Source organism: Suricata suricatta, chromosome 3, assembly GCF_006229205.1.
Source record: "Suricata suricatta isolate VVHF042 chromosome 3, meerkat_22Aug2017_6uvM2_HiC, whole genome shotgun sequence".
Lineage (NCBI taxonomy): Eukaryota > Metazoa > Chordata > Mammalia > Carnivora > Herpestidae > Suricata > Suricata suricatta.
In genome coordinates, this window is record NC_043702.1 from 105,614,567 (window position 1) to 105,638,962 (window position 24,396).

Here is a 24,396-nt window from a genome sequence, read left to right on the forward strand (position 1 = left end):
AAAGCTGGGCAGCCTCAGGGGAATGCTTATCGGGCTCTCTGGACTGCCTTGCCCACCAGGCCTCGGAGGAGCGGAACTACCACATCTTCTACTGTATGCTCTTGGGGATGAGTGCAGAAGAGAAGCAGCTGCTGAGTCTTGGGACACCCTCTGAGTACCACTACCTGACAATGGTGAGCCCCACCCCCTGCCTCTCCACCCTGCCCCTGCCCTCCTCACCTCACCTCTCTCTTCCCACCTCTGCCAGCACAGCTCCACCCAGCCTCCCAATAGCAAAAGGAGAAAGAGGAAGGAAGGCGGAGTCCTGTAACACCTGTGGTTTAAGGCAGAAGAGCCCTGAGGCAGGGATTGAGGATTCCCTTTTTCTATCCCCCACTCTACCCTTCTTCTGTTTTTTATGACTGTCAGAGACTTACTCTTGTCCGTGTGCTTCCTTATTTTCTCTTGAACTCCTAGTCCTTCCCTATAAACCTCAGCTTTCCCTGGTTCTGGCAGTCAGAGCCTCCAGTAGCGACAGAGTCACAGCCGTACTTCTCCTTCCTCCATTTCATTCCACTCCATCCTTGTAGGTGCCTGTAGAACTTGAACTCCAACAAAGCAGGGACCTTGCTCTTTCTTTGGGCTGCACCCCCACTGCCTGGAACTGTGCAGGACGTGAGCAGCCACCTGGCTCAAGTTTGTCGAAAAGAGGATGGAGGAGTTCCACCTCTTGAATCTCTTCTGCCTAACCCCTCTCTCATATGTTCACTGCCTCATGTTCCTCATTTCTTGCCTGGATTCTGGTGGTGGTTTCTTCCACCACCCTCCCTGTCACCACACTTGACCCCTAATCGTCATCCCATCATCCATTCTACAGACCTTCCTTCCACAGTGCAAATCTGACAGATCCCATCTCTGACTACGACTCTGCAGGGGCTCCCTGTGGCTCCTTGGCGTGGTTTCCAAGTGCCTCCAGACTCCATCATCCCTCCACTTCTCCCCACTGTGATCCCCACTTCCTTGCCAGCACCCCCCGCTCCGCCTGCACAGACTAGCTCTGCTGTTTTCTGCCTACACCACCCTCTCCCTGTGGTGCATGGAGCACAGCATGTGCTTCCTCCAGGAAGCTTTCCCCCACTTCCCAGGAGGGTCATCCTGACCCTCTTTGGTCTCAGCACCACCTATGACAGCGTATGACACCATCATTTCCTTCCTGCCTCCTTTCTTGGATGCCCAGCGCCCCACACAGGGCCATTTATGGGCTCCATTTATGAATTCCCAGCAAGTAGCACAGGGCAGGGTGCACAGGGAGCTTTGGAAGGTGTTAAAGTACAGGATCCCCCAGAGAGGGTAAGGAAGGCATTACTGTGGATGGGAGACAAATAAATGCTCAAAGAAGCTCAATGGCTTGGCTGAGGCCACACAGCTTCCGAGTGCCAGTGTCTGGCTGCTGTGTGCATGTTGCCACGATCCCACCTCCGGAAGCACTTTTGCATATCTTCTGAGCTAGAGCCCCCAGCAGGCCTCTTAGAGTCCACCTAGAGCCTATGAGGTGTCACTTCCTAGGGGCCTTTGGCTGAGTCCCTGACACATCTCTGCCTTGCTGGCCCTGTGATAGAGGAGGTGGGGTGTGGGGTGGCTCCCAGAATGTTGAGGTGTCCAATTTTGCAGGGAAACTGCACCTCCTGTGAGAGTCTCAACGACGCCAAAGACTATGCCCATGTGCGCTCTGCCATGAAGATTCTCATGTTCTCTGACTCAGAGAACTGGGACCTCAGCAAGCTGCTGGCAGCCATTCTCCATCTGGGCAACGTGGAATTCATGGGTAATGCTCTTTCCACTCAAACTGTACCCCCTGGGGAGGAAGACTGGAGGGACCAGGACTGGAGAAGGAAGAAATCTCTGGGTTTTCTCACCTCAGGAGCCTCTCAATGTCACACAGTCTAACCCTGTCCTGGGAAAACACCCACCAAAGATGAGAACTCTGATCAATCCCCCAGTTTTAGCTGGGACCCTACAGGGCTTCCCCCTTAGGATAAGGGTGAATCAGAGTAAACAAAACCATGCATGAGCTTACAAATCCATTTGTAGGCATCTGGATGGTCTGGGCACTAGGGTGACTTGGCCCATTAGTGCCTCCATGCACCTGATGGAAGTTCTTCTCTGGAGGAAAAAAGCATCAACTTTGATTACAAATTATTCCTTTAAACAGTTTTTCAAACACAGCATCTCACATGCAGCCAGGGATAGATAGGAAACAAGATACTATGAGTGAGAACAAACAGAAATAACAGACAATAGAAATAGAGCCACAAAGACTTCAGATGTTTGGGATTATTGAATACAAACCATAAAGCAGCTATGCTTGCTATGTCCAAGAAAAGAAAAAACCAAGCTTGACATTTTAGACAGGAAACTGGAAATGGAAAATGTGACATTCTAGATTTTAAGAGGAAATATGTAGAAATTTTAAAATAAAAAAAAAAAAAGACCAAAATGCAGGACTCAATGAATGGTTTTAACATCCAGTTTTATATACATGGAGAGGGAGTGTGTGAGCTGGAGAAGTTGGAACACAGCATGGAGATACAGACAGGTGGAAAATATATAAGAGAAAGTAGGAGATGTGAAGAACACAGTGAGAAGCTATAGCGTAACTTTAATCAGCATACTAAAGGAAAAGAGAGAGTGGGGCAGAGGCAATATTGGAAGGAATGATGGTTGGTTCTAGAATTCATGAAGGATACCAATTCACAGAACAGTGAGGTAAGGTCAGAGTTCTCAACAAACATTGTAGAGTAATTGGGTGTCCATGTGGAAAACATGAACTTGGATCTCCCTCTCGCCCCATATAAGGAAGTCTACTCCAGGAGACTAGTTGTTGTGTCCATGTGATCTAGCCACCAAACTGTGGTGACAGGCAGGTGCTGACATGAACACAGTGGGCAGCAGGATCTGGAAGAGCATTACTAATGTAATGTTGAGGGGACCAGGCACAGAAGAATGCAGGTCTTGCAGATCAGACATTCGGTTAGATCACACTTAACAAAATTTAAAAACAAGTGAAATTAAAAGCTGTTTAGGGATTCCTATGTAGATAGTGAAAGGATCATGGGAAGCAAGGAAGTCATTTCCATTAGTGAATGGGGAGGAACACGGTCTTAGCAGGAAAGGACCAAGAGGGCTTCAGATGTTGGCCAGACTCTGTATCTTGGCAGTAGCAGTGGTTACACAGTGTTGGCTTAATCATCATTTATTATAGCACACCTTGAGGTTCTATACACTTTTTTATCTGAATGCTTTACTTTATAATTTTTTCAAATTTAAAAAAGAGATAATCTATATATTTAGAAACAATACTCACTTCCTCCCTTCGTCCCTCTCACAGCCCTGACCGAGGTGGAGGTTGCTTCAGAGAAGGGGATTGAGCTAGAGGGGCCGGTTGGGAGACTCCTGCAATAGGACTAGACCTGGCTTATAGTTACACTCTATTAATGTCTGCTTATTGGACTGGATGAATAAACGAATTCTTAGATTTCCATTGACAGCAGAGTGGATTGAAAGGGGGCAATGGCTCATCTTTTTCTTTAGTAGACCCCATCCTGTCCACACCAGCACCAGTCTTCTCCCCTCAGTTAAGTCTTCATTTCTTCAAACTTCACTTTGACCCAGGGCTAAGATTGCTGAGTGGAGGGGGAAGTAGTCTGTTATGCTCCTTCACAGCTAAGGGGCTGGTAATGACCAGAAACACTGGCTCCCATAGAGAGGCTCTGGGAGAGTCAGTGCCCCACATCCAGGAAGAGTTGCCTCTAATAGGTGGATCTAGGGCTGCCCCAGGCCCCAGGCCCTACTGGGACTCTGTTCCATCACTTCAACTGCCTTGCCACTTGGGGTTATTGCTTCTCTCCACAGCTGCAGTGTTTGAGAACCTGGATTCCTCTGATGTGATGGAGACACCTGCTTTTCCTATCGTGCTGAAGTTACTGGAGGTAGCCTGGCCATCATGTCTGCCAGCTTCATTTCTGGGCTCACAGCCCCATTTCCCCCAACTCCTCTCCCAGACTCCCAGTTCACCCCCAGAACCCATCTGGCACTGCAGGCACAGGGGTGGGAAGCAGATGAGCTGATCTTTAACAAAGCAATGAAATGATAGTCCAGCTCTAACACACATTTCTTCCTCTTCCCCATGTGCCCCCTGCTTTTCAGTGGTCTTCACTCACCATCCTCACTCCCTACCCCACCCAGTCCCCAAGATCTCCCCACGCAGTCACATAGCTCAGTGCCCTTACAGTGGACATTCCCTGCCTCCCTTCCCTACCTTCCAGAGCTGTGCTCTTCTGGGAAAGTGAAGCCTCACTGGAGGAAGAATGGCAGGCACTGGGTAGAGAGACATCTTTGCCCTGGGAACATTATAATGTCCCCCACTGACAATTCTGGTGGGAAATTAATAGACTCAGAAGCAAGCAAAGACATCATATTTTGCGGCTACTGTTCTTTATTTGTTTGGTCTAGCGTGTTTAGAAACTTTGGGCTCTCGCTGGCTCAGTCTTCCCTGCCTGGTCAGAGGGACTGGTACACCCAGAATCCTCCTGTTCTCTTAGGCCCTGACCCCCAAGGCAGGATGGCTTTAGTTGGGGGGTACTCAGATGCCAGTCATCTGGCCTCAGAGCCCTCCCTGCCCATTGTTTTCCGAGATCTGCTTATAGCACCAGCCCCTTCCTCAGCCCCTAGGGGACCACCACACAGCCGGTAAACCAAGTAGCCAACATGCCAAGGACCCATTCAGCTTGTGCGTCCTTCCCGAACACTCTAGCTCCCCAGTATTTAGACTGCTGCTGGACCTGGGCCTGTCCAGGACCCTGACTCGGGGCCTCCATCAGGCCTGGCCTCCTACAGGGCCTCACAGGCCTCTCCCACCCTCCAGCCTGGGGCATAGGATGTTTGGTCACAAGAGAGAACAAGACTCGGCAGAGATAGGTCAGAGCCACGGAGCCAGGCCCAGCCCTGATATCCATGACGCCAGGCCTTGCCCGCCTTTCTAGGTGAAACACCAGGCCCTCCGGGACTGTCTGATCAAGCATTCCATCATCATCCGAGGGGAGTTTGTCACCAGGCCCCTGAACATCAGCCAGGCTGCCGACCGGAGGGACGCTTTTGTCAAGGTATGAAGCCGTGGGAGAAGGGGCCCACGTGTCTGTGTTGAACTTGGCTCCTTGCCCTGCTGGTGGACAGCAGGAAAGAACAGAGATGGCTGGGCTGGCCCTGACTGCCAGTCATCCGCCTGGTGACTGTGGCTTCCTAACCTCTTTGGGCTTCGGTTCTTTGCCTATAAGGTAGGGATAGCACCCTCAGTAGGTCCAGGAGATCCTGTGTAGGTGCAGCCTTTGTGGGTGGACTTAGGGATGAGGGCCAGCCTTCCTCCTGTGCTTCAAAGCCTGTGGGCTTTACCCCTTGTCTCCTCAGGGCATCTACAGCCACCTCTTCCTGTGGATTGTCAAGAAAATCAATGCTGCCATTTTCACCCTGCCTACCCAGGACCCCAAAAATGTGCGAAGGTCCATCGGCCTCCTGGACATATTTGGCTTTGAAAATTTCCAGAACAATAGGTATGAAGATCTCAGATCACCTGCTTTCAGAGAATGGGAGGCAAGCTTAGCTCCTGGCTAGCTGAGCAGCTGAGGGTTAACCACTCCTCCCTGTGAGACTGCTCTGCAGGCCTGAACATGTCTGCCATGAGATGGTCTGTGCTCCTTTCCCAGCCCCCGCCCCCCACATCTAGAGAAGGCCACATGGCTCAACGCATCCCCCAAGAGCAGGCTGAAGCCCTGCATTTGTTGCCTGCCTTGAGCCATCTGCTCTCCTAATGAACTAAAGTGAGCTATCACATGAGGCGAGGGTGAACTTGGACATCACTAGCCCTGATTCAGCTGCATCTTTACGTGGGACATCCTACTAATAATGGGAGAAGGAAGGTAGAGGATTTGTAACCGTCCCTGACTTTCAAGTTTGGCAAGGGTAATGCCTCTGACCCTGTGTCCCAGTGTCTCAGCACCCCAGACGCAAGGCCCACAAACTGGAGGCAAGAGGCAGGTCAGAAAAGTGACGCCTAGCTGTGACTGTTATGAAGGCCACGGAAGGGGGTGACATGGCACTGAAGGGAGGCAGGCAGGGGACTCAGGTGAATCAAGGTATGCCCTGGGGTGCTGTTGAGGGACCAGAGGATGTCAGAGGAGGAAAATGAGGACAAGCAAGCAGGAGCACTCTGGATTGCAGCCTCCCCAGGACCAGTGGTGTGGGCAGGGCACGGGTCTGCCTAGTGCACCCGGTGTGGGCAGAGCTGGCTGAGCCCAGTGCAATGGCAGCGCTAAGGCACAGGAAACTCAAGTGTGATTCAGATCATCTATTTCTGTCCCCAAGAGTGAGAACTGAGCAGACCAAGCACCTTGGCTCCCTGAGAGATGGTTCTGGGGGGTCCGGTCATTTATGCAGGGGCCCCTCCCTGAGGGTCTGTGGCAGGCCTGCAGTCACTTCCTGCAGGTGGCCACCTAGCACTCTCCAGGTGGCGTGCTGGGAGTGGGGCACATAGCAGACCTGTCCCCTCACCTCCTGCGTTACCAGACGTTGAACCACCAGTCTCAGGAATGATGAGGTTTTGCATAAGTTGACAACCCATCTGGAGTAAGAAAGGCCTACATGAGACCCCCAAGGGATGAACAGAAGGAGCCCAGTAATGAGGAAGGAGAGGAGGGAGGCAGCGAATATGTGCCACTCGGGCAGGGAAAAGTAGGGGCCTCAGAGCCGCAGCAAGGAGTCCGGCTATTCCAGCAGATGCACGAAGACTTTGCACTGTTTCTTTGTCTTTGGGGATCTGAAAAGAGCGGGAAACCTGGGAGGATTGTAAGTAGGGACAGTGGGCGACCTGGCCAGAGAGCCCACTGAGTGGTGTGGCATGTGGAGCCAGAGGGGCTGTGCTCTGGATAGTGGAGGAGGGGGCCTGCACACAGCCTGCAGGTGGGAGGGCTGTATCGGAGAGAGCAGGGCCAGACTCCAGCAGCCAGTTGGAACTGGGAAGGAAAGAGGGAGAGGTATCAGTGTGACTCCTTGGTTTGTGACTCCAGCTAGGGGTGATGAGTGGAGGGGCCATTCGGAGATGGGAAGCCAGTAGGAAGAGTAGCCAGAGGATGGAGGGAGAATAAGAGTATGTCTGGCTGGTGCGGAGGAGCCCAGCACTCACTACGGGGTCTCCAGAAGCCTCTTGCCCCTAGGGCTGGGAATGCTACAGGACACTGGGTCCCCTAAGGATTGTCTCTTGATGACAGTCTCTAGGTCTGTTTGCCATGGGCTGGAGGAGGTGATGATGGCAGGGGCAGAGAGAAGGGGGAAGGGATGCAATGGTGTGAATGTGTGCATGGGGGTAAGCACCCGTGGGCATGTGTGCACAGCTGGGTGCAAGCGGCCGGTGACCCCACAGCTTCCGCCAGCAATCACAGGGACAAGCTCACTGTGGTCCCCTCTGGGCGCCTCCCCCCCACACACAGCTTTGAGCAGCTCTGCATCAATTTTGCCAACGAGCACCTGCAGCAGTTCTTCGTGCAGCATGTGTTCACCATGGAGCAGGAGGAGTACCTCTCAGAGAACATCGCCTGGGACTACATCCACTATGATGACAATCGGCCCGTCCTGGATCTGCTGGCCCTCAAGCCCATGAGCATCATCTCCCTCCTGGACGAAGAGAGCCGCTTCCCACAGGTGTGTCCCTGAGCCCACCCACCCTCCGGTGGAGAGCCCCACTCGTGGGTCTCACCCTCGAGGTGAGGAAACTCCCCTGGGGTGGCCCATGGGTCCCCGGGGTTGCCGAAACCTCTGCCAGGCATCAGCAGCCCAGCCCCAGCTTTGGCAACCTCCTCTCTTGCAAAGCCCACCTCCTACAGGAAGGTCTTCTGACTCCAACCTCACTCTCCTTTCCAGCAGCATGAGGTCACGGTCACTGTTTATTCACACCTAAGAACTCACCCCCAAGAGGGGCTTCCTAAGCACCTGTGGGCCTAGGGCTGCACTGGAGAGGGGGTGAGAGATGGAAATGCTTGCCTTTTCACCCTCAAGGCACTCTGCCTGTCCTAGGGAAGTCCCTAGACTTTTCAAGCAGTCTGGGTCCAGAGAAGGGTGAAGCCAGAGCCAGGGTACCTGGACAACTGTAGGGAAGGGTGGTGCCGGAGAATGGTGGTGGGGGTCAGCAGACCCGGTCTCTGCTCCCAGCTCGGCCCTCACTCACAGTGACTAGTCACCCAGCCCTGAGCAGCAGTTTCCCCGGCTGTTAGAAGGGTCCTGAGTTGTTCTGAGCCGAGCTGCTCTACCCAGTGAGGGAGCCCCGGAGGCCTGGGGCTGCACCAGCGATGACCCTGTGCGTGGCAGGACTGTGGGACGTCAGCCCATGGGGCACATGCATTCTTCCAGGGAACAGACACCACCATGCTGCAGAAACTGAACAGTGTGCACACCAACAACAAGGCCTACCTGCAGCCCAGACACATTGAGGATGCCAGATTTGGCATTGTCCACTTTGCGGGCAACGTGTACTACCAGACAGAAGGTAGGCGCAGCTCCTCACCCCTTCCCTTCCCTTCCAGATCCAGATCATTCTGGGGGAGCTGTGGGAAGAAGGCTGAGAGGGCAAGGTCATTCTGCAAAGCTAGCCATGGGACAACGGGAATGGAATGGACCATGCATGGATTGTCAGCACCGGTCATACTGGATAGGGGTCACCTAATAACCTCATTTTAACATAATCTCCTCTGTAAAGGGCCCATCTCCACATATACTAGCATTCTGAAGTGCTGGGGTTAGGGCTTCAATGTGTGGACTGGGAGGTTGGGGGGGATGTAACTCAGCCCATAACACTGCCCCTCCTTAATTTCTGGATTCTTAGGCTTCAGGTTGGAGGACCTTCCAGGACCCCAGAGCAGGGCTGGTGGAGGAGCTGGGGGCTCCGGGCCCTGAGGTCCACCTTAGCGATCATAGGATTGCTTGGTTCCTAAACCCTCTTCTGTCAGAGGCGCCTGGATAGCTCAGTCCATTAAGCATCTGACTTTGGCTCAGGTCAGAATCTCACTGTGAGTTCAAGCTCCACGTTGGGCTCTGTGCTGACAGCTCAGAGCCAGGAGCCTGCTTCCGGTTCTGTGTCTCCCTCTCTATCTGCCCCTGCCCCACTAGTGCCCGTGCACACACACCCTAAGGGCACACATTCAGTCTAGAGACCTGTCCAGTTTAAACACCTGGTGAGGAGGGAGAGGTGGCCTCAGGGCCTCCTAATCAGCCCCATCCTTGGAACCCACAAGACACAGCAGTATGACTTCCTTTCCTCCTTCCATTTGGGGCTCCCAGGAAGAGCAGGTAGCTGCCACACCTCGCTGGCTTCACACCCAAACAGACTGGCCGGCTGGAGCCTCTGGGCTCCAGGGTGAGGGCAGCTGTCCCCTTTAGGCTGCAAGCTCCCGAGGCATTACGAGGCTGCCAGATGTTCAGGACTTCGTGGTGGGGGCAGGAGGCTTGTTCACAATCTCCTTTTCCTTCTTTCCTTCTTTTAGCTCCTTTATATGAATAAGTAGCTGCTTGAGTCAGACTTGCCCAATGTCACCCGGACAGGTAGTGGGCCAGAGCCCTGAGGAGAGCCCTCAGACATCTCCCTGCAGGGAAATCTAAACTGTATCCCGAAGGGACGCATACATAGTCTGCACTGGCTGCTGGTCAGTTCCAGGGTACACCCGGGAGTTACAGTGACAGCTAGGGCTGGGGGTGTTGAAGCAACGGGGTCACTCTGGTTCACAGTGCACCCGGTGGGGGGGGCGTGGCTGGTGAAGGAGTGGAAAGTCCTTGAACTGCCCGTGCACTGAGCAGTGGAGCCCATGAGGAAGGCTGCACGGAGGCCAACGGAGCCCTGGGGAGGGCTCTGGGAGCCTCCTGGAATAGACCACATTCTTGAGCTGATCTTGAGGAATGAGCTGGCACTGCATGGGTGCCTGAGGAGGGAAGAGTGTGCAGGAACAGCCGGTGGAGGCTGGCGGTGTGGGAGAGCTGGGGGCTCTGAGGGTGACTTGGTGCCAGTGTAGTACAGGGCCCCAGGAGCCCCGGGAGATGAAGAAGGAGCTCTGTGTTGGCAGGACAGCAGAGGAAGCTTTGGGGCAGACAGCCCGGGTCCTGAGCAGGGAAGGGCGGGGCGGAGGACATTGCGGTGTGCTGTGTTAGAAGGGATGGTTCAGGAGATGGCAGGGGTGGGGGTGGAGGGTTTAGATGTAGATGTGACACATTGGGCAGAAATGAGTGCAAGCTCAGTGACAGGGGGGCTCTGCTGGCTGGGCAGGGAGGACAAGGGAGGCATGGAGAGTGCGGCTTCAGCAGGGGCCCCTCCAGGCTTCCCGGTGTGCCCAGAGCCCCTACCCATTGCCCTCCCCTTCCCCGGCGGATCCATGGCATGGCCGAACGGGGCTGGCAGGTGGGCTTTCCTTCCCCACAGGCTTCCTGGAAAAGAACCGAGACGTGTTGAGCACAGACATCCTCTCCCTGGTCTACTCCTCCGAAAACACGTTCCTGAAGGAGATTTTCAAGCTGGAGTCAGCAGAGACCAAGAGGGGCCACGGGACCATCATCTCAGCCAAGTCAGGGAGCCGGCTCTTCAAGGTGGTTTGGGGGGGGGGGCTGCCAGTGCCTCCTGGGTCTCTCAGCCCCTAGGGCATCTGGGGTCAGACGGAGACACCCATCACCTAGGTCTCAGCTGCTCAGTCAGGGCCCAGAAGTGAGTGAGAACCAGGGGAGAGGTGCTGTGAGCGGCGGCGGTAAGGGGACAGGATCACAAGGAGGGGCCTGCTTCCGGGCGTGTGGTCTGGTGGGGGCACATCCGCTGCTGTGGATATAATGTTTCTAGATTGGTCTCTGTGTGTGTGTTGGGTGTGTGCACTATGTGTGTATTGTGGTGTGTGTGTGTGTGTGTCTGTTGTGTGGTGTCTCTGAGGAGTGTGTGTGGTGTGTGTAGTATGTGTGGTTATTTGGTATGTGTGTGTGGTGTGGGGTGTGTGGAATGTGTTTTGTGTGATGTATGTGGGGTGTGGTATATATACAAGGATGTGTGGAATGTGTGGGGTGTGTGTGTCCTATGGTATGTATGTGTGATATATGCATGTGGCATGGGGTAGGGGTGTGTGTGGTGTGTGCAGGATATGTAGATTGTGTGTGTAATATGGTATATGGTGTGTGTGTGCTATGTGTGTACTATGGGTGTGTGTGGTGTGTGTGGCATGTATGGAGTGTGTGTGTGGCATGTGTATTGTTATAGGGCATGTGGTATGTGTGGTGTGTGTATAGTATGTATGTGATGTATGTGTGTGTGTGTGTGTGGCATGGGGTGTGTGGTGTGTGTGGTACATATGGAGTGCATGTGTGGTATGTGCATTGTTATAGGGAGTGTGGTATGTGTAGTGTGTGTATGGTATGTACATGGTATGTGTGTGTGTGTGTGTGTGTGTGTGTGTGTGTGGCATGAGGTGTGCGGTGTGGCAGGGGCAGCACTAAGGGCTGCTGGCCAGGGAGGTGGGCAGCAGAGAGCCCCCAGTGCTCCTTAGGGCAGCCTAGAATTTCCTGGCAGGGTGAGGGTCTGCCTACCCACTCCTTGCCACGCCTACACTCCTTAAGAGTGCCTGTTCCAGAAAAGGTCCATGAACCTTCTAATGAGGAACTCACCCACCATGAGGCAGGGACATGGGCCAGCTGAGTGGCTTGGGAACTTGGGGTGTAGGCAGAGGCATTTACCCTCTGTGCCTTGCATTCCTCTCTGGCCACACTGAGGTGCCCTTGACCTCCCATCAGGCCCCACTCTAACCTCTGTAGGAGGACTCTCCTGAGACCTCAGTGCCCAGGGAGACACCCGGGAGCCTTGAGACTGTGCAGGAATTGCCCACATCTGGAACTAGGTGGGACTGGCCCAGACCCTCTGCATCACTGAGTCAGGCTAAACCCTCCACAGCCGAGGGGAGTATATACTTGTCCTGGCCCTGTGGGGCACCCAGAGCATGCCCCAGGGATTTCACGGAACAGGGTGACAATGGAGGGAAATACACGTTATTTTACAAACATGGATGACAGACAGCAAAATGCTGCCCATCGTTCCTATAAGCTGTTAGTGATGGTGTTCTCTTCGCAAAAGTGTTAAAGACACGGGTCTCCAACTGCTGCCATCTGGCAGTACCTGCCTTTGTTCAGCTGTGTTTGACTTGGAAAGGGTTTGATTGAGGAGCATCGCCCAATGTCAGCGCTGCACAAACCACACACGTGGGCTTGTCTCCTGTGTTCGTAATTGTGATACGCTTATTTAAAAACTATTTGCATTTACTGCAATGCTTACAATGCACAGTATAAAACATATTTTAAAAACAAACCTGATACAAAACCTTAAAATGTAGAAGGATGAGGTCAAAGGGGAATGTCGTCAGTTCTCACGTTCTTTCCCATTCTCATGTGTCACCTTGCACACCCCACGGAGGGGGGGACCCCACCTCTAGGCAGGATGCCTTGCCCTGCCTTGCTCCTCAGAGCCCGTGGTGGGCCAGTGAGCGAGGGCCTGAAGGAAGGCTGCCCTGCCTGTCTGTGACATTGGCCGAAGCCCTCACCCGGGTCAGCCACGCCCCAGGGCAAGCTCCTCAGCTCCCTGCTTGTACCTGTGCTTCTGTCTGCAGTCCACAGACTCCAGCAAGCAGCCCTCCACCCTGGCAGGCCAGTTCAAGAAGTCCCTGGACCAGCTGATGAAAATCCTGACTGGCTGCCAGCCCTACTTCATCCGCTGCATCAAACCCAATGAGTACAAGAAGCCGCTGGTAATGAGGGGGTGCTGGGGACACACACGAGGAGGGAGGGGGCGCCTACTGATTTGTCTCATGGCATCTACAGTCATGTCACTCCTTCCCCAGGGGCTGGCCAGCATTAGAGCTATCTGTCCCCATTTTACAGATGGGGACACTGAGGCAAGGTGACCGGTCCAGGCCATTCTAAGGTCAGTGACTGGCAAGGCTTCAGGTGACCCAGACATCTGCTGGCTCTGGCCTGACATTCACTGGCTGTGTGCACTTGGTCAGGTGCTCTGCTTCTCTGAGCCCATTTTGTCTTCTGTAAAGTTAGAATCCTGTCCGCCTGTGGGAGTAGCAAGGCCTATACATGATGTTTTGGACACATCAGCATGTGCAAACCCTGCTTGGTAAGGGGCAGCAGCCAGTACTGGGTTGTTAGAGGCTGGCTAGCTGCTGGTCACCAAGGCCTGAGGCTAAGCAGCTCTTTGGAGGGTGGCTTTATCCGCACATGTGCAGGGTAGGAGCCTGCGGCCCAGGAGTTTCAGACCTGTGGGATTGGGAATCCCACCCAGAGGCTGAAATACAGGGCTCCACAAACTGGGAGATGCCATCTAAAAGGAGATTAAATGACTCAAAAAAATCTTATAAGGGGAAAAATTAATATTACATTAAATGAAGTATATTTTTGGAAGAGAATAAAATTATGTGAAATTAGGACTGCCTTGGAAATCCAGAAGGTATCCTACTTATAGGCACAGCACCTGTATGTTGGATAATAACTGTGCTACCAGAGGCCCTCTGCCCTCACCATCCCCCCGCCCCCCTTCCAGTGCTGAGGGACAGGTGGGCGGGGCCTGAGGCTGGTAACTCCTGTCTCTGAGGCAGCCCTGGCTGGGACAACGCTCAGAGACTGTGGCTGCTATGCGTGGCTGCTATGCGTAGGGGGAGAGGCCAGGCTGAGAGGCCAGGCAGGCTCAGGTGACCTGGCTCAGCCACTTAGGGGTGTGGCCCTGAGCCCCTAGCACCTAATCTTTAAATTGGAGCTAAATACCCCCTGCCATGTAGGGCTGTTCTAAAGATTAAATGAGAAACACAGAGCCCACGGAAAATGACCAATAAATGGGACCCAATTAGTTGCTCAAAACTAATGGCCCCATGGCCCTGGACCCCACGAGCAGTTGGTTCTGTGGCCCTCAGCCCTTCCAGGTAGGTAACAGCCTGCTGGTTGGCTTGCCAGATTCCAGGGTGTGCCCTTGGTCCCCACACACTCCTGGCTGGGAGGTGAGGGGCGCTCTCTCTCTCAAGGCTAAGCCATGCAGAGTCTGGGGCCGTGGCCTAAGACTCCATTCCCATGCTCAAAGCCTCATGTCCCAATACCTATCAGCTCACCTCTTGAGGAGAGAGACTAAGTTGGCTACAATATTTTCTGACTCTAGGTAGGAAAGGTACTTCTTCATTCCAAGAGAGTGTGGGAGGCAGGAGGGCACCCACCCAACCCAGGCAAGGCCAGGAGGAAAGTGTCCTTTAGGAGCATTGTTGTGGGGCATTTACAAACATTTTAAACATGACATAGGCAAATAACTTTTATATTCATAGTACTTGGCATATCGGAGAATGAGGGAAGTATTTAGTGTTCTTGTGGAAGTCACAGTTTGTAGACTTCTGACTTGTATCTGCTTGGAAATACTTTCGGGACTCTTCAGTGACTTGGGTCCAAAGTCCTCTCTTCAAAATAGGCCTCTGCAGCTTAAAGCAAACACCTCCTTAAGGCAAGCACTGTGGAGTTCTCTCGAATCTGGGAACAGCAGGGTTGTTGGGAGGGCCGCTCGGCAGGTGCACTGACCACAAGCAAGCCTCCCACCTGTGCTCCTGCAGCTCTTTGACCGCGAGCTGTGCATCCGGCAGCTGCGCTACTCAGGCATGATGCAGACAGTGCGCATCCGAAAGTCGGGCTTCCCCATCCGGTACACGTTCAACGAGTTCTCCCAGAGGTTCTGCGTGCTGCTGCCCAGCGCCATGCGCTTCCAGGTGCCCGCTGCCGCCTGGCCCCCGCCTGGTCCCATGCCCCCGAGAGGCTGAAGGACCCGCCCTCCCACCTGTGGGCACCCCAGCCCCCAGTTCTCCAGCTGCCCTCCTGAACCACACGGCCCCTTCCAGGACTCCAAGCTTTGAAAGGACCCCTGTTCCTTCCTTCTCATCTCCTCCAGCCCCCATCTCTCACTCCCTGGGTACCCTGGAAGTGGGGGAGGGGGGCCTGGCTCACACTGGGGCACACTCACTGGATGTGGCCTGTGGCTGAAATGTTGGTGCTAGGAGGCGTCTGCAGTTTAAAGCAAACACTGGCCAGGTGATCTCATGCCTGGGTTGCTGTTGGGGGCAAAAGATCCTTCCCGTCCTTCCTCAGACGCTCAGCCATCCTGCACATTGAGCTGTCCAAGTGCTCAACAGCCACCCTGAAGCCTCAGGCGTGGTGGCCCGAGGCTCCCAGCCCTGCACTGTCCCCTCGGCCCCATCCGTGTTCAGAAGTACCTTGAGCCTGTGTCCTGGCCAAGCAACACTGACAGCGAAGGCCAGGAGGAGGAGGAAGACTCCAATCCCAGAAAGCCTTAGTGGAGGGGCCCTCATCCTCCCACCTGGGGGGAGGGGGGCTGCTCCTAAACCACCAACACTCCTGTTTTCTCCCTGGCAGCTTCGAGACAAGGCTCGCCAGATGGCCCTGAGCATTGCCAAAACATGGCTGGGGACAGACCAAGAGTGGAAAGTGGGAAAGACCAAAATTTTCCTAAAGGTGAGCCCCTGAACATTCTGGTCCTCAGCCTCCTGGAGCCTATGGGATTGGTCTTATGCCCGCCCTGAGCCAGTGCCATGGGAGCCTGCTCTGGGCCTGGCTTCTGCCCTGAGGCACCCCTGTGGTAGAAAGCTGTGCTGGGGGGCAGAGGCAAGGGAGCATGGGGAGAGCTCAGCCTGGCCTGCAGAAGTCCAGGAGGCTTCTCAGAGCAGGGCATCTAAGACAAGACCCAAGGAGAAAGAAGAACTGCCCCAGGCCACCAGGCAGAAGCAAGCAGGAGCTCAGGTAGGCTCCCATGGTTCCTTGGAAAGGCGTCCTTCTCCATGCTGGGAGCCACAGTCTAAAGCCTGACCTGAGGAAACTCTGTGTCTTTAGAACCCTGGAGAGCCAGCACTTCAGTGGAAGGAGTCTGTGCTGACACCCCCCCCCCTCCCCGCCATACACATAGAAGAGCTTGCCCTTGGGCAGGCCTGTGCAAGCAGCACTTCCCACTTCCATCCCCCCAACTTACAGCGAGGCCCGAGGTCACACGGAGACAGCTTGTGGCTAACAGCCATAGCCTTCAGGCCCTCTAGGACTGCAAGTTGGGCCAAAGAGCCGCTGAGGAGAGATCCTTGTAAGCTATAGTGGGTGAGCAAAGAGAGAAAGAGGAAGAAGAGAAGATGAGTGTACGAGCCCTCCCAAGCTCCACCCCATCCCCTCCACCCCTTCCAAAGTCCCCATTCCCTCCCCTTTCCCCATGGGACCTGCCCACCCATCTTCATCTGTCCCCATAGGGACCTCTAGACTCTGACCCACTTGTCTGTCGGTCTGCTTGTCTGTCCATGCATTAGCCAGGTTCTGGGGCTCTGGGGCTTAGACAACAGAGAAGACACAGAGGGGCTTCAGATTCCATTGGGGAAGTGAGGCAGGCAGAGAGAAGACATTGGGCAAGTCCCAGTGTGCTGTCCCGGAAGCTGGGACAGACGTCGAGGGCCACAGCGGTGTGGCCAGTGTGCGCAGTTGCTGGAGGACAGAGGAGGAGATGCCCACCCCTCCCTGGCTGCTCCTAGAGGCCACTGTCAGGGATCTAGTGTATTTCTGTGTCCCCGGTGCCCAAGCAGGCATCTGAAGAGGCTCAGTACTTGCTTGATGCAGGACTGATGGAGGCAGCTGAGGCCACCGAACCCCTGCCTCTCCCTACCGCTCACCAAAAGGCCAAGTGCTTTCTATTCCACACAGACGGTCTTTGCCCTGAAGTGACTAGGACAGCAAGCCCAAGGGCACAGGGATCCAGGTGAAACACAAAGGCTGGCCAGACACAGTCACAGCTCAAGGGAGAATAAGGCTCATCTACTCACTTGGAGTCCTACTCATAGGCTGGGGGAAACGTGTTTATGTGGAAATAAGGATGAGGCTGTAACACATGTTGGGTGAGATATCACATGAATTTGGGGAAGCTTTTTCACCCCTTCATGGGTTCTCCAGAGCAGAAATGAAATGTGCCCGATTGAATTAACAGGAAAAAAGAGCTGAAATGAGAAGTTCTTGGACTGGGGACTGGGTGTAGTTGTAGCTGCTGTCTGTGAGCCACAGATCTGTTTGAGGGCCCCTTCCCCTGCTTGCCTTCCTGGGATCACATATGGGAAAAGTCTGGGAGACTCTTCTGGAGACAGGGCCCTGGTCCGGGTGGGGGATGGAGATGAGCGGAAGCAGCTCCATACTGGGGTCTCTTCTGTCTCAGGACAACCAGGACACTGTGCTGGAGTCACAGAGGAGCCAGACGCTGGACAAGGCGGCAGTCAGCATCCAGAGAGTCCTTCGAGGCTACAAATACAGGTGGTGGCCCGGCCCCAGCCCTTCCCAGCCCCCACACCCACATCTTTGCAGGGGCTCATCTGCCACACACACACACACACACACACACACACACACACATATTTCCTCTTCGGTGAAACATCTGTGTGTGTTATTTGCCTGGTTTCTAATTTAATTATTTGTTGGATTTGGAGAATTCTTTATATATACTAGATACTAGTCCTTGGCAGGATGCATGGTTTGCAAATATCTTCTCCCACCGTAGAGTCTTTCAATAAGTCCTCTTAGGAGGGTCTAGGCAGAACAAAATTTTTAGTTTTGATGGAATCCTGTTTATCAAATTTCTCTTCATGGAGCTTGCTTTTGCTGTCACCTCTAAGATCTCTTCCTGAAGGTTTTCTCTTATCTTTTTTCCTAGAAGATTCTATAGTTTTACAGTTTACATTTAGGTCCATTTTCATATTGAGTTAAATCTTGTATAGGGTGTGAGACTGAGGCTAAGGTTCTTTTTAAATTTTCCCCCCAGTGGATGTTGCTGCAGCATCATTCGTCGAAAAGTCATCCTTGGGATGCCTGGGTGGCTCAGTTGGTTAAGCGGCTGACTTCAGTTCAGGTCATGATCTCACAGTTTGTGGGTTCGAGCCCCGTGTCAGGCTCTGTGCTGACAGCTAGGAACCTGGATCCTACTTCTGATTCTATGTCTCCCTTTCTCTCTGTACATCCTTTGCTCACACTCTGTGTGTCTCTCTTAAAAATAAATGTTTAAAAAAATTTTTTAAAGAAAAGTCCATCCTTGTTTCAATGAATTCATTTTGCACCTGTTTCAAAATCAGTTGGGCATACTTGTAGGTCTGTTTCTGCATTCTCTATTCTGTTGCATTAATCTGGGCATCTGTTCCCTCTGCCAATGTCACATTGTGTTGTTGACTAGTTATATAATAAGTCTTGAAGCTGTAAGACTAGTTCCTTCTACCTTCTTTTTTAACATTGTTTTAGCTGTTCTGGGTCCTTTGTCTTTCCATATACATTTTAGAAACATCTTGTCCATATCTACAAAAAACTCTTGCTGGGATTTTGATAGTAGTTATGTTGAATATCAATTTAAGGAGAATTGACATCTCTACTATGTTAAGCTTTCTAATCATGGAGTCCATTTATTTAGATCTTTTTTGATGTCTTTTACCAATATTTTGTTGTTTTCAGCATACATGTTCTGTACACGTTTTGTTAGGTTTACACCTAGCTTGTGTGTTTTTTCTTTTGAGAGATTGTAAATGGTACTGTATTTTTAATTTTGGCATTGATGTATTCATTGCTAGTATGTAAAAATATTATTGACTTGTGTGTTAATTCTGCTTCCTGTAACTTTGCTGAAGTCACTTACTTTTTATGGATTTCGCAAAATTTTCTATGTAGACCATCATGTTATGAGCAAATATGGACAGTCTTATTTCCTCCTTTCCAATCTGTGTATTTTTCATTTACTTTTCTTGCTTAATGCATTGGCCAGAACTTCCAGTATTATAAGAATGGTAAAAGCAGATATCTTTGCCTTGTTTCACAGCTTAGGGGAAAGCACTCAGTCTTTAACCATTAAGTATAATGTTAGCTGTAGGTTTCTTACAGTTGTTCTTTATCAAGTTGAGAAAGTTTCCTGTATCCCTGGTTTTCTGGGAATGTTTCTTGGAAATGGATGTTGAATTTTGTCCAAAAAAATTCTGCATCAGTTGGTATGATCATGTGATTTTTCTTCCTTAGCCTTTTATTTATTTCATTACATTTTACCTTAGAAAGAGAGAGAGTAGCATACAAAAGCAGGGAAGAGGGGCAGAGGGAGAGAGAGAGAGAGAGAGAGAGAGAGAGAGAGAGAGAGAGTGAGAGAGAATCTTAAGCAGGCTCCATGCTCAGCCCTTCTTTAGCTATGATACATTTTGATATGTTTTTTCATTTTTATTCAATAATTTTTTTTAATTTTCTTTGAGACTTTCTATTTGGCTCATGGGTTATTTAGAAGTCTGTTGTTTAGTTTCCAAGTGTTTGGAGTCTTTCCTGTTATCATTCTGTTACTGATTTCTAGTTCAATTCCATTTTGGTTAGAGACACACTCTGTACGGGTTAAATTTTTTTAATGTGCCAATATTTCCTTTATGGCCCAGGATATGGACTGTCTTGTTATATGTTCTATGAGTGCATGAAAGGGGCATGTATTCTGCTGTTTAGTGGAATATTCTAAAAGTGTCAATTATACCTTGTTGATAATGATATTAAATTTTATATTCTTGCTGATTTGTTCCCTAGTTGTTCTACCAATTATTGAGAAAGGGGTGCTGAAGTTTCCAATCATAACTGTGGATTTTCCCGTTTTTCATTTCAGTTCTACTATTTTTTGCTTCATATATTTTTTTTAGCTATGTCATTTGGTGCATACACATCTAGGTTTACTGTGTCTTCTTGGTGGATTTATCCTTTTATCATCATACAATGTCTCCTTCTGTGTCTGGTTATTTTCTTTGTTCTGAGATCTACTTTTCTGATAATAATACAACCACTCCTGTTTTGTTTTGGTTATTATTTACATAATACATATTTTTCATTCTTTTACTTTCAACCTGTGTTTTAAGTGAGTTTCTCATACACAGTTTTTAAAATCTGTTAAGTCAATCTCTGTCTATTAATTGGTGTAGTTATGCTTTTTACACTTAATGTAATTATTTATATGCTAGAAATTAAATCTGTCATTTTATTTTTTGTTTTCTGTTTGTTCTCTGTTTTTCATTTCTATGTTTTATTTTTCCTGCCATACTGTGGATTGCCTAAACATTTTTAAAATTTCATTTTCATTTATTTATAGTGTTTTAAATGTATATTTTTAAAAACCTTTTTTAGTGGTTGCTCCATTATTGTATTACATATACATGAATTATGACCGTTTACTAATGTCATCAGTTTACCACTTTGAGAGATATAGAAATTTTCTCTCTATGTCCATTTACTTTCTCCCATTTGCTATATAATTTTCCTTAAATGTTTCTTCTACATGCATTTAGAACTACATCAGACAGCATTACAAATTTTGCTTCAATCATCAAACATAATTTAAAACTGAAGTGGAGAGGAATGCTTATTGTATTTACCCATATTATTGCTTACTATTTATTTTTTCCTTCTTGAGATCCCAAGATTTCTTCTGTTATCCTTTCCTTTCTCTTTAAAGGACTTCTACTTATTCTTTTAGGATAGCTCTAGTGACACTTCTCTTAATGTTTTTAGTTTTTCTTCATCTGAGAATGTCTTGATGTCCCCTTCAGTTCTGGAAGATATTTTTACTAACATAAAATTCTGGGTTGATGGCTCTTTTCTCTCAATCCTTGGAAAATATTATACCACTTCTTCCTTGGCTCCATTGTTCTGATGAGAAATCTAAATCATTTTCTCCTTATAAGTAATGTGTTGTTTCTCTCTTGTTACTTTCAAGTTTTTTTGCCTTTAGTTTTCAGAAGTTTGCCCATGATGTACCTTGATGTGAATTTATCCTGTTTGAAGTTTGTTCAGCTTATTTGTATCTTTTTTTTATGTTTATGAGCTTTTTCAGTCATTATTTCTTATAATGCTTTTTCAGCACTCTTTCTCCTTTCTTTCTAGGACTCCAATGACCAAAAAAACAAAAAACAAAAAAACAAAAAAACAGTCCCAATGGTGCCTGTGGCTCTGGTCATATTACTTCAGTATCTTTTCTCTCTGCTTTTCAGGTTGGATGATTTATACTGTTCCATCTTGAAGCTCACTGACTCTTTTCTTCTTTTCTCTCTATCTGCTGCCAAACCCATCCACTGAGGCATTTTTTAAAATTTCAGTTATTGTATTTTTCAGTTCTAAAAGTTCCATTTGGTTCTACTTTATGTCTTTTATTTCTTTACTAAGACTTTGTATTTTCTCATTTGTTTCAAGTGTGTTTATAATTCCTCATTGAAGCATTTTTATAACAGCTAACATTTCTGTCAGTGTTGGCATATGTTGCCTTTTCTTTTCTTATTCAAGTTGCTCTTTTCCTTGCTCTTAGTATGATAAGTGATTTTTAATTGAAACGTGGACATTTGGGGTATTATAAGAATTCTGGGTCTTGTTTAAACACTCTGTTGTAGTGGGTTCCTCTGACCCTACTCTAGCAGGGGAGAATAGCGGTGCAATCTGTTTACTGTCAGTTGGGGGGAGAGTCTAAGTTGTCCACCTGGCCTCCAGCGACTCTCAAGGCAGGCAGAGGCTCCTCTGACTGCTGGCTGGGTGTCGGAGTTCCAGCTTCCCAGTAGGCCTCCACTGATACCACAGAGGGAGAGCGATGTTCTTCCTACCTGAGAGATTGGGAAAGCCTGCCTGTGCACCACGTCTCCTCCGATCCCACTCCAGCATGGAGGGGAGGAGAGACCCCATTACTGCCAAGCAAGGGTGGAAGTCCAGCATTCCCCACTGGTCTCCACCGACACTGTGAGGGACAGGCTCACCCATCAAGGAGGGCTTCCCTCTCAGCCTTCTCTGACACAGCCCTGACAAGGGTAGAAATGCAGGCTCCTCACCTGCCATTTTCTGGTGTAAGTGGGGGTGTGACCATGGTTGTTTGTGGTGTTTCACTGAAGTAGAGCAGTTTTTATTTAAAAGTTTTCTGTCTTGTTAAGCTGCCCCTTTCCTGGCTCTTTTGGTAGAGGGAGACGGCTTTTTTCTTGGAGCTTTTTTTTTTTTTTTTTTGCCTGTGCCCATTGTCATTTCTGGTGGCTTATTTAGCTCCTGATCTGGGAAATATGAGGCAAAAAGAAAACCCAGAGAAGTTGTCACTGTGTCACTCTGTGGATCTGAGATCCCTAGCTAGTCTGCCTTCTTCTCTCCACACTTCAGAGTCTTCTTACGTTTATTTTATATAAATATACAGGGTTTTTAGTTGTAGTTAGCAGGAGAAACAGGAAAAAAGTATGTCTGCCCCACTCATCTTTTCAGAAGTGATCATCATTGATAACTGATGGTGTTCTTGTTCTTCTAGACAATGCAGTTAGACAAGAATATTAAGGAAAAGTTAGAAATCAGGGTTTCTCAACTTCAATTCTGTTGACATTTTTGATTAGGTAACTCTGTTGGGAGGGACTGACGTGGGCGTGGTGGGATGTTTAACAGGGTCCCTCACCTGTACTCGCAAGATGCCAGTAACACCCTCCTGCCTCATTTCCCAGTCATAGCAACTCAAAGTGTCTCTAAACATTGCCAGATATGCCTTGAAGGCAGAATCATCCCTTGTTGATAACCAGTATCAGAAATATCAGCAAGGAGTCAAATTATCTTTATTTTTTATAATTCACTTACTTTGGCCTTGTAGTAGAATCATCTGGGGGAGATATTTACACTCTGTGTGTGTATGTATATGAAAAAAAAAATTAGATAGATAGATAGATAGATAGATAGATATACAAATATATGGTCTCCAGACCCTTCAGCAAAGATTCTGACTTAATTGGACTGAGTAGGACCTGAGCATCAATAAATACTGAAGTTCTCCAGATGATTTTTAATATGTTTGAGATCTACTGTCTTAAACCTAAGAAAATATCCTGAAAAATTATTAGAAGTGAAAAGGAAACTCAGATAAGTGTGAGATCAAAGATACATCTATATGCACCCAGCTTGCCTCCCTAGAGGCCAAGTTTCAGGTTACCCTTCCGGTATCCAGCCCACTTTCCTCCCTACAATGGGTAGCAGGTCGCTGGAGTTCCCAGGCTACCAGGGCCCAGGGGGCTGCCTTCCTGTCTTGACCTGCCTCCAGAGATGAGGCCCAGTCCTGGTATTTCTAATCTAGTTCCCAGCAGACACCTGGGCTACCGGCCGGAGGCACAGGAAGAGTCTAGCAAGGAATAAAAAGTTGGATGGGGTGCCTGGGTGGCTCAGTTGGTTAAGCGCCCAACTTTGGTTCAGGTCCTGATCTCACCGTTTGTGGGTTCAAGCCCCATGTCGGGCTCTGTGCTGACAGCTCAGAGCCTGGAACCTGCTTCTAATTCTGTGTCTTCCTCTATCTCTGCCCCTCTCCTGCTCACACACTCTCTCTCAAAAATAAAATAAACATTAAAAAAATTTTTTTAAGTTGGAAATGAGTTTTATTCCTTCACAGATCTTTGGAAGAAATGAGGGAAAATGTGCCGATTGTTCTAAAAACTGCACTGTCCTAATTCACAAATTTGAGTCGTTGGCAGTAGATCTAAATTCCTAACATGTGTGTCTTTGGCTTATAAAGGCTTCTGAACAAGAAACAATGTATGTGTTCATTCTCTCCACATTTCATTATCCCTCTCCCCTTCAGATCATTTCTCCCCAAAGGCTTTGACATGTGTGATGCTGTTACATGCGTTTGGACTTGCATTCCCCCTTCTAGGAAGGAGTTCCTGAGGCAGAGGCAGGCAGCTGTGACCCTCCAGGCCGGGTGGAGAGGCTACCACAGCAGGCGGAACTTCAAGCAGGTGAGAGAACCCGCTTGGGAGGCTGCTCCAGCTGAAAGTTCTTTCATGCAGAGGTGAGAGCTCAGGCCGGAAGGATCAGATCACTAACGTGTTATGACAGACTTCGGATGACCAGCTCTCAGGCACCCCACACAGTCTCTGGTTAACATCATCTCAGGTCCCTGCTTTCAGGTTTGTGGGCTGCAGAGTGTTCTCTTGCAGAATTTGGGGCATCTGCAAGGTAGAACAAGGTGTCCTGCTCTGAAATCACATGATCGTCTTTTCTCAGTTTACAGGCAACAAATAAGTAGATGGACTAGTCTTTGTTTCAAGCCCTTATGATTTTTTTCTTAACCACAGGCGCTGCTAATAAGCGTCTGCTCAAGAAATGAGCTACAGCAACCTTAGCCATGCCCTACTGGGCATCACTTGACCGCTAGCCTTTGTCATGGGATGTGACGATAGTTGAGACATGCAGTGGTCACATCAGCCAATCAGGCTCAGGAAACCAGGACCAGATGGGCTATGAGAG

The 24,396-nt window shown here is 49.9% G+C and overlaps 1 protein-coding gene across 1 annotated transcript in view; it reads left to right on the forward strand.

Annotated features, from left to right (window-relative positions):
* MYO7B (myosin VIIB) overlaps positions 1-24,396 on the forward strand; it is a 73,307-nt gene that overhangs the window by 19,397 nt on the left and 29,514 nt on the right. The window contains exons 7-19 of the mRNA XM_029934770.1: positions 60-173; positions 1,651-1,804; positions 3,892-3,968; positions 5,022-5,141; positions 5,443-5,585; positions 7,518-7,728; positions 8,434-8,569; positions 10,490-10,653; positions 12,702-12,839; positions 14,685-14,837; positions 15,499-15,597; positions 17,321-17,415; positions 23,801-23,885. Coding sequence (XP_029790630.1) covers positions 60-173; positions 1,651-1,804; positions 3,892-3,968; positions 5,022-5,141; positions 5,443-5,585; positions 7,518-7,728; positions 8,434-8,569; positions 10,490-10,653; positions 12,702-12,839; positions 14,685-14,837; positions 15,499-15,597; positions 17,321-17,415; positions 23,801-23,885 — 1,689 coding nt within the window. The remainder of the gene's footprint in view (positions 1-59; positions 174-1,650; positions 1,805-3,891; positions 3,969-5,021; positions 5,142-5,442; positions 5,586-7,517; positions 7,729-8,433; positions 8,570-10,489; positions 10,654-12,701; positions 12,840-14,684; positions 14,838-15,498; positions 15,598-17,320; positions 17,416-23,800; positions 23,886-24,396) is intronic.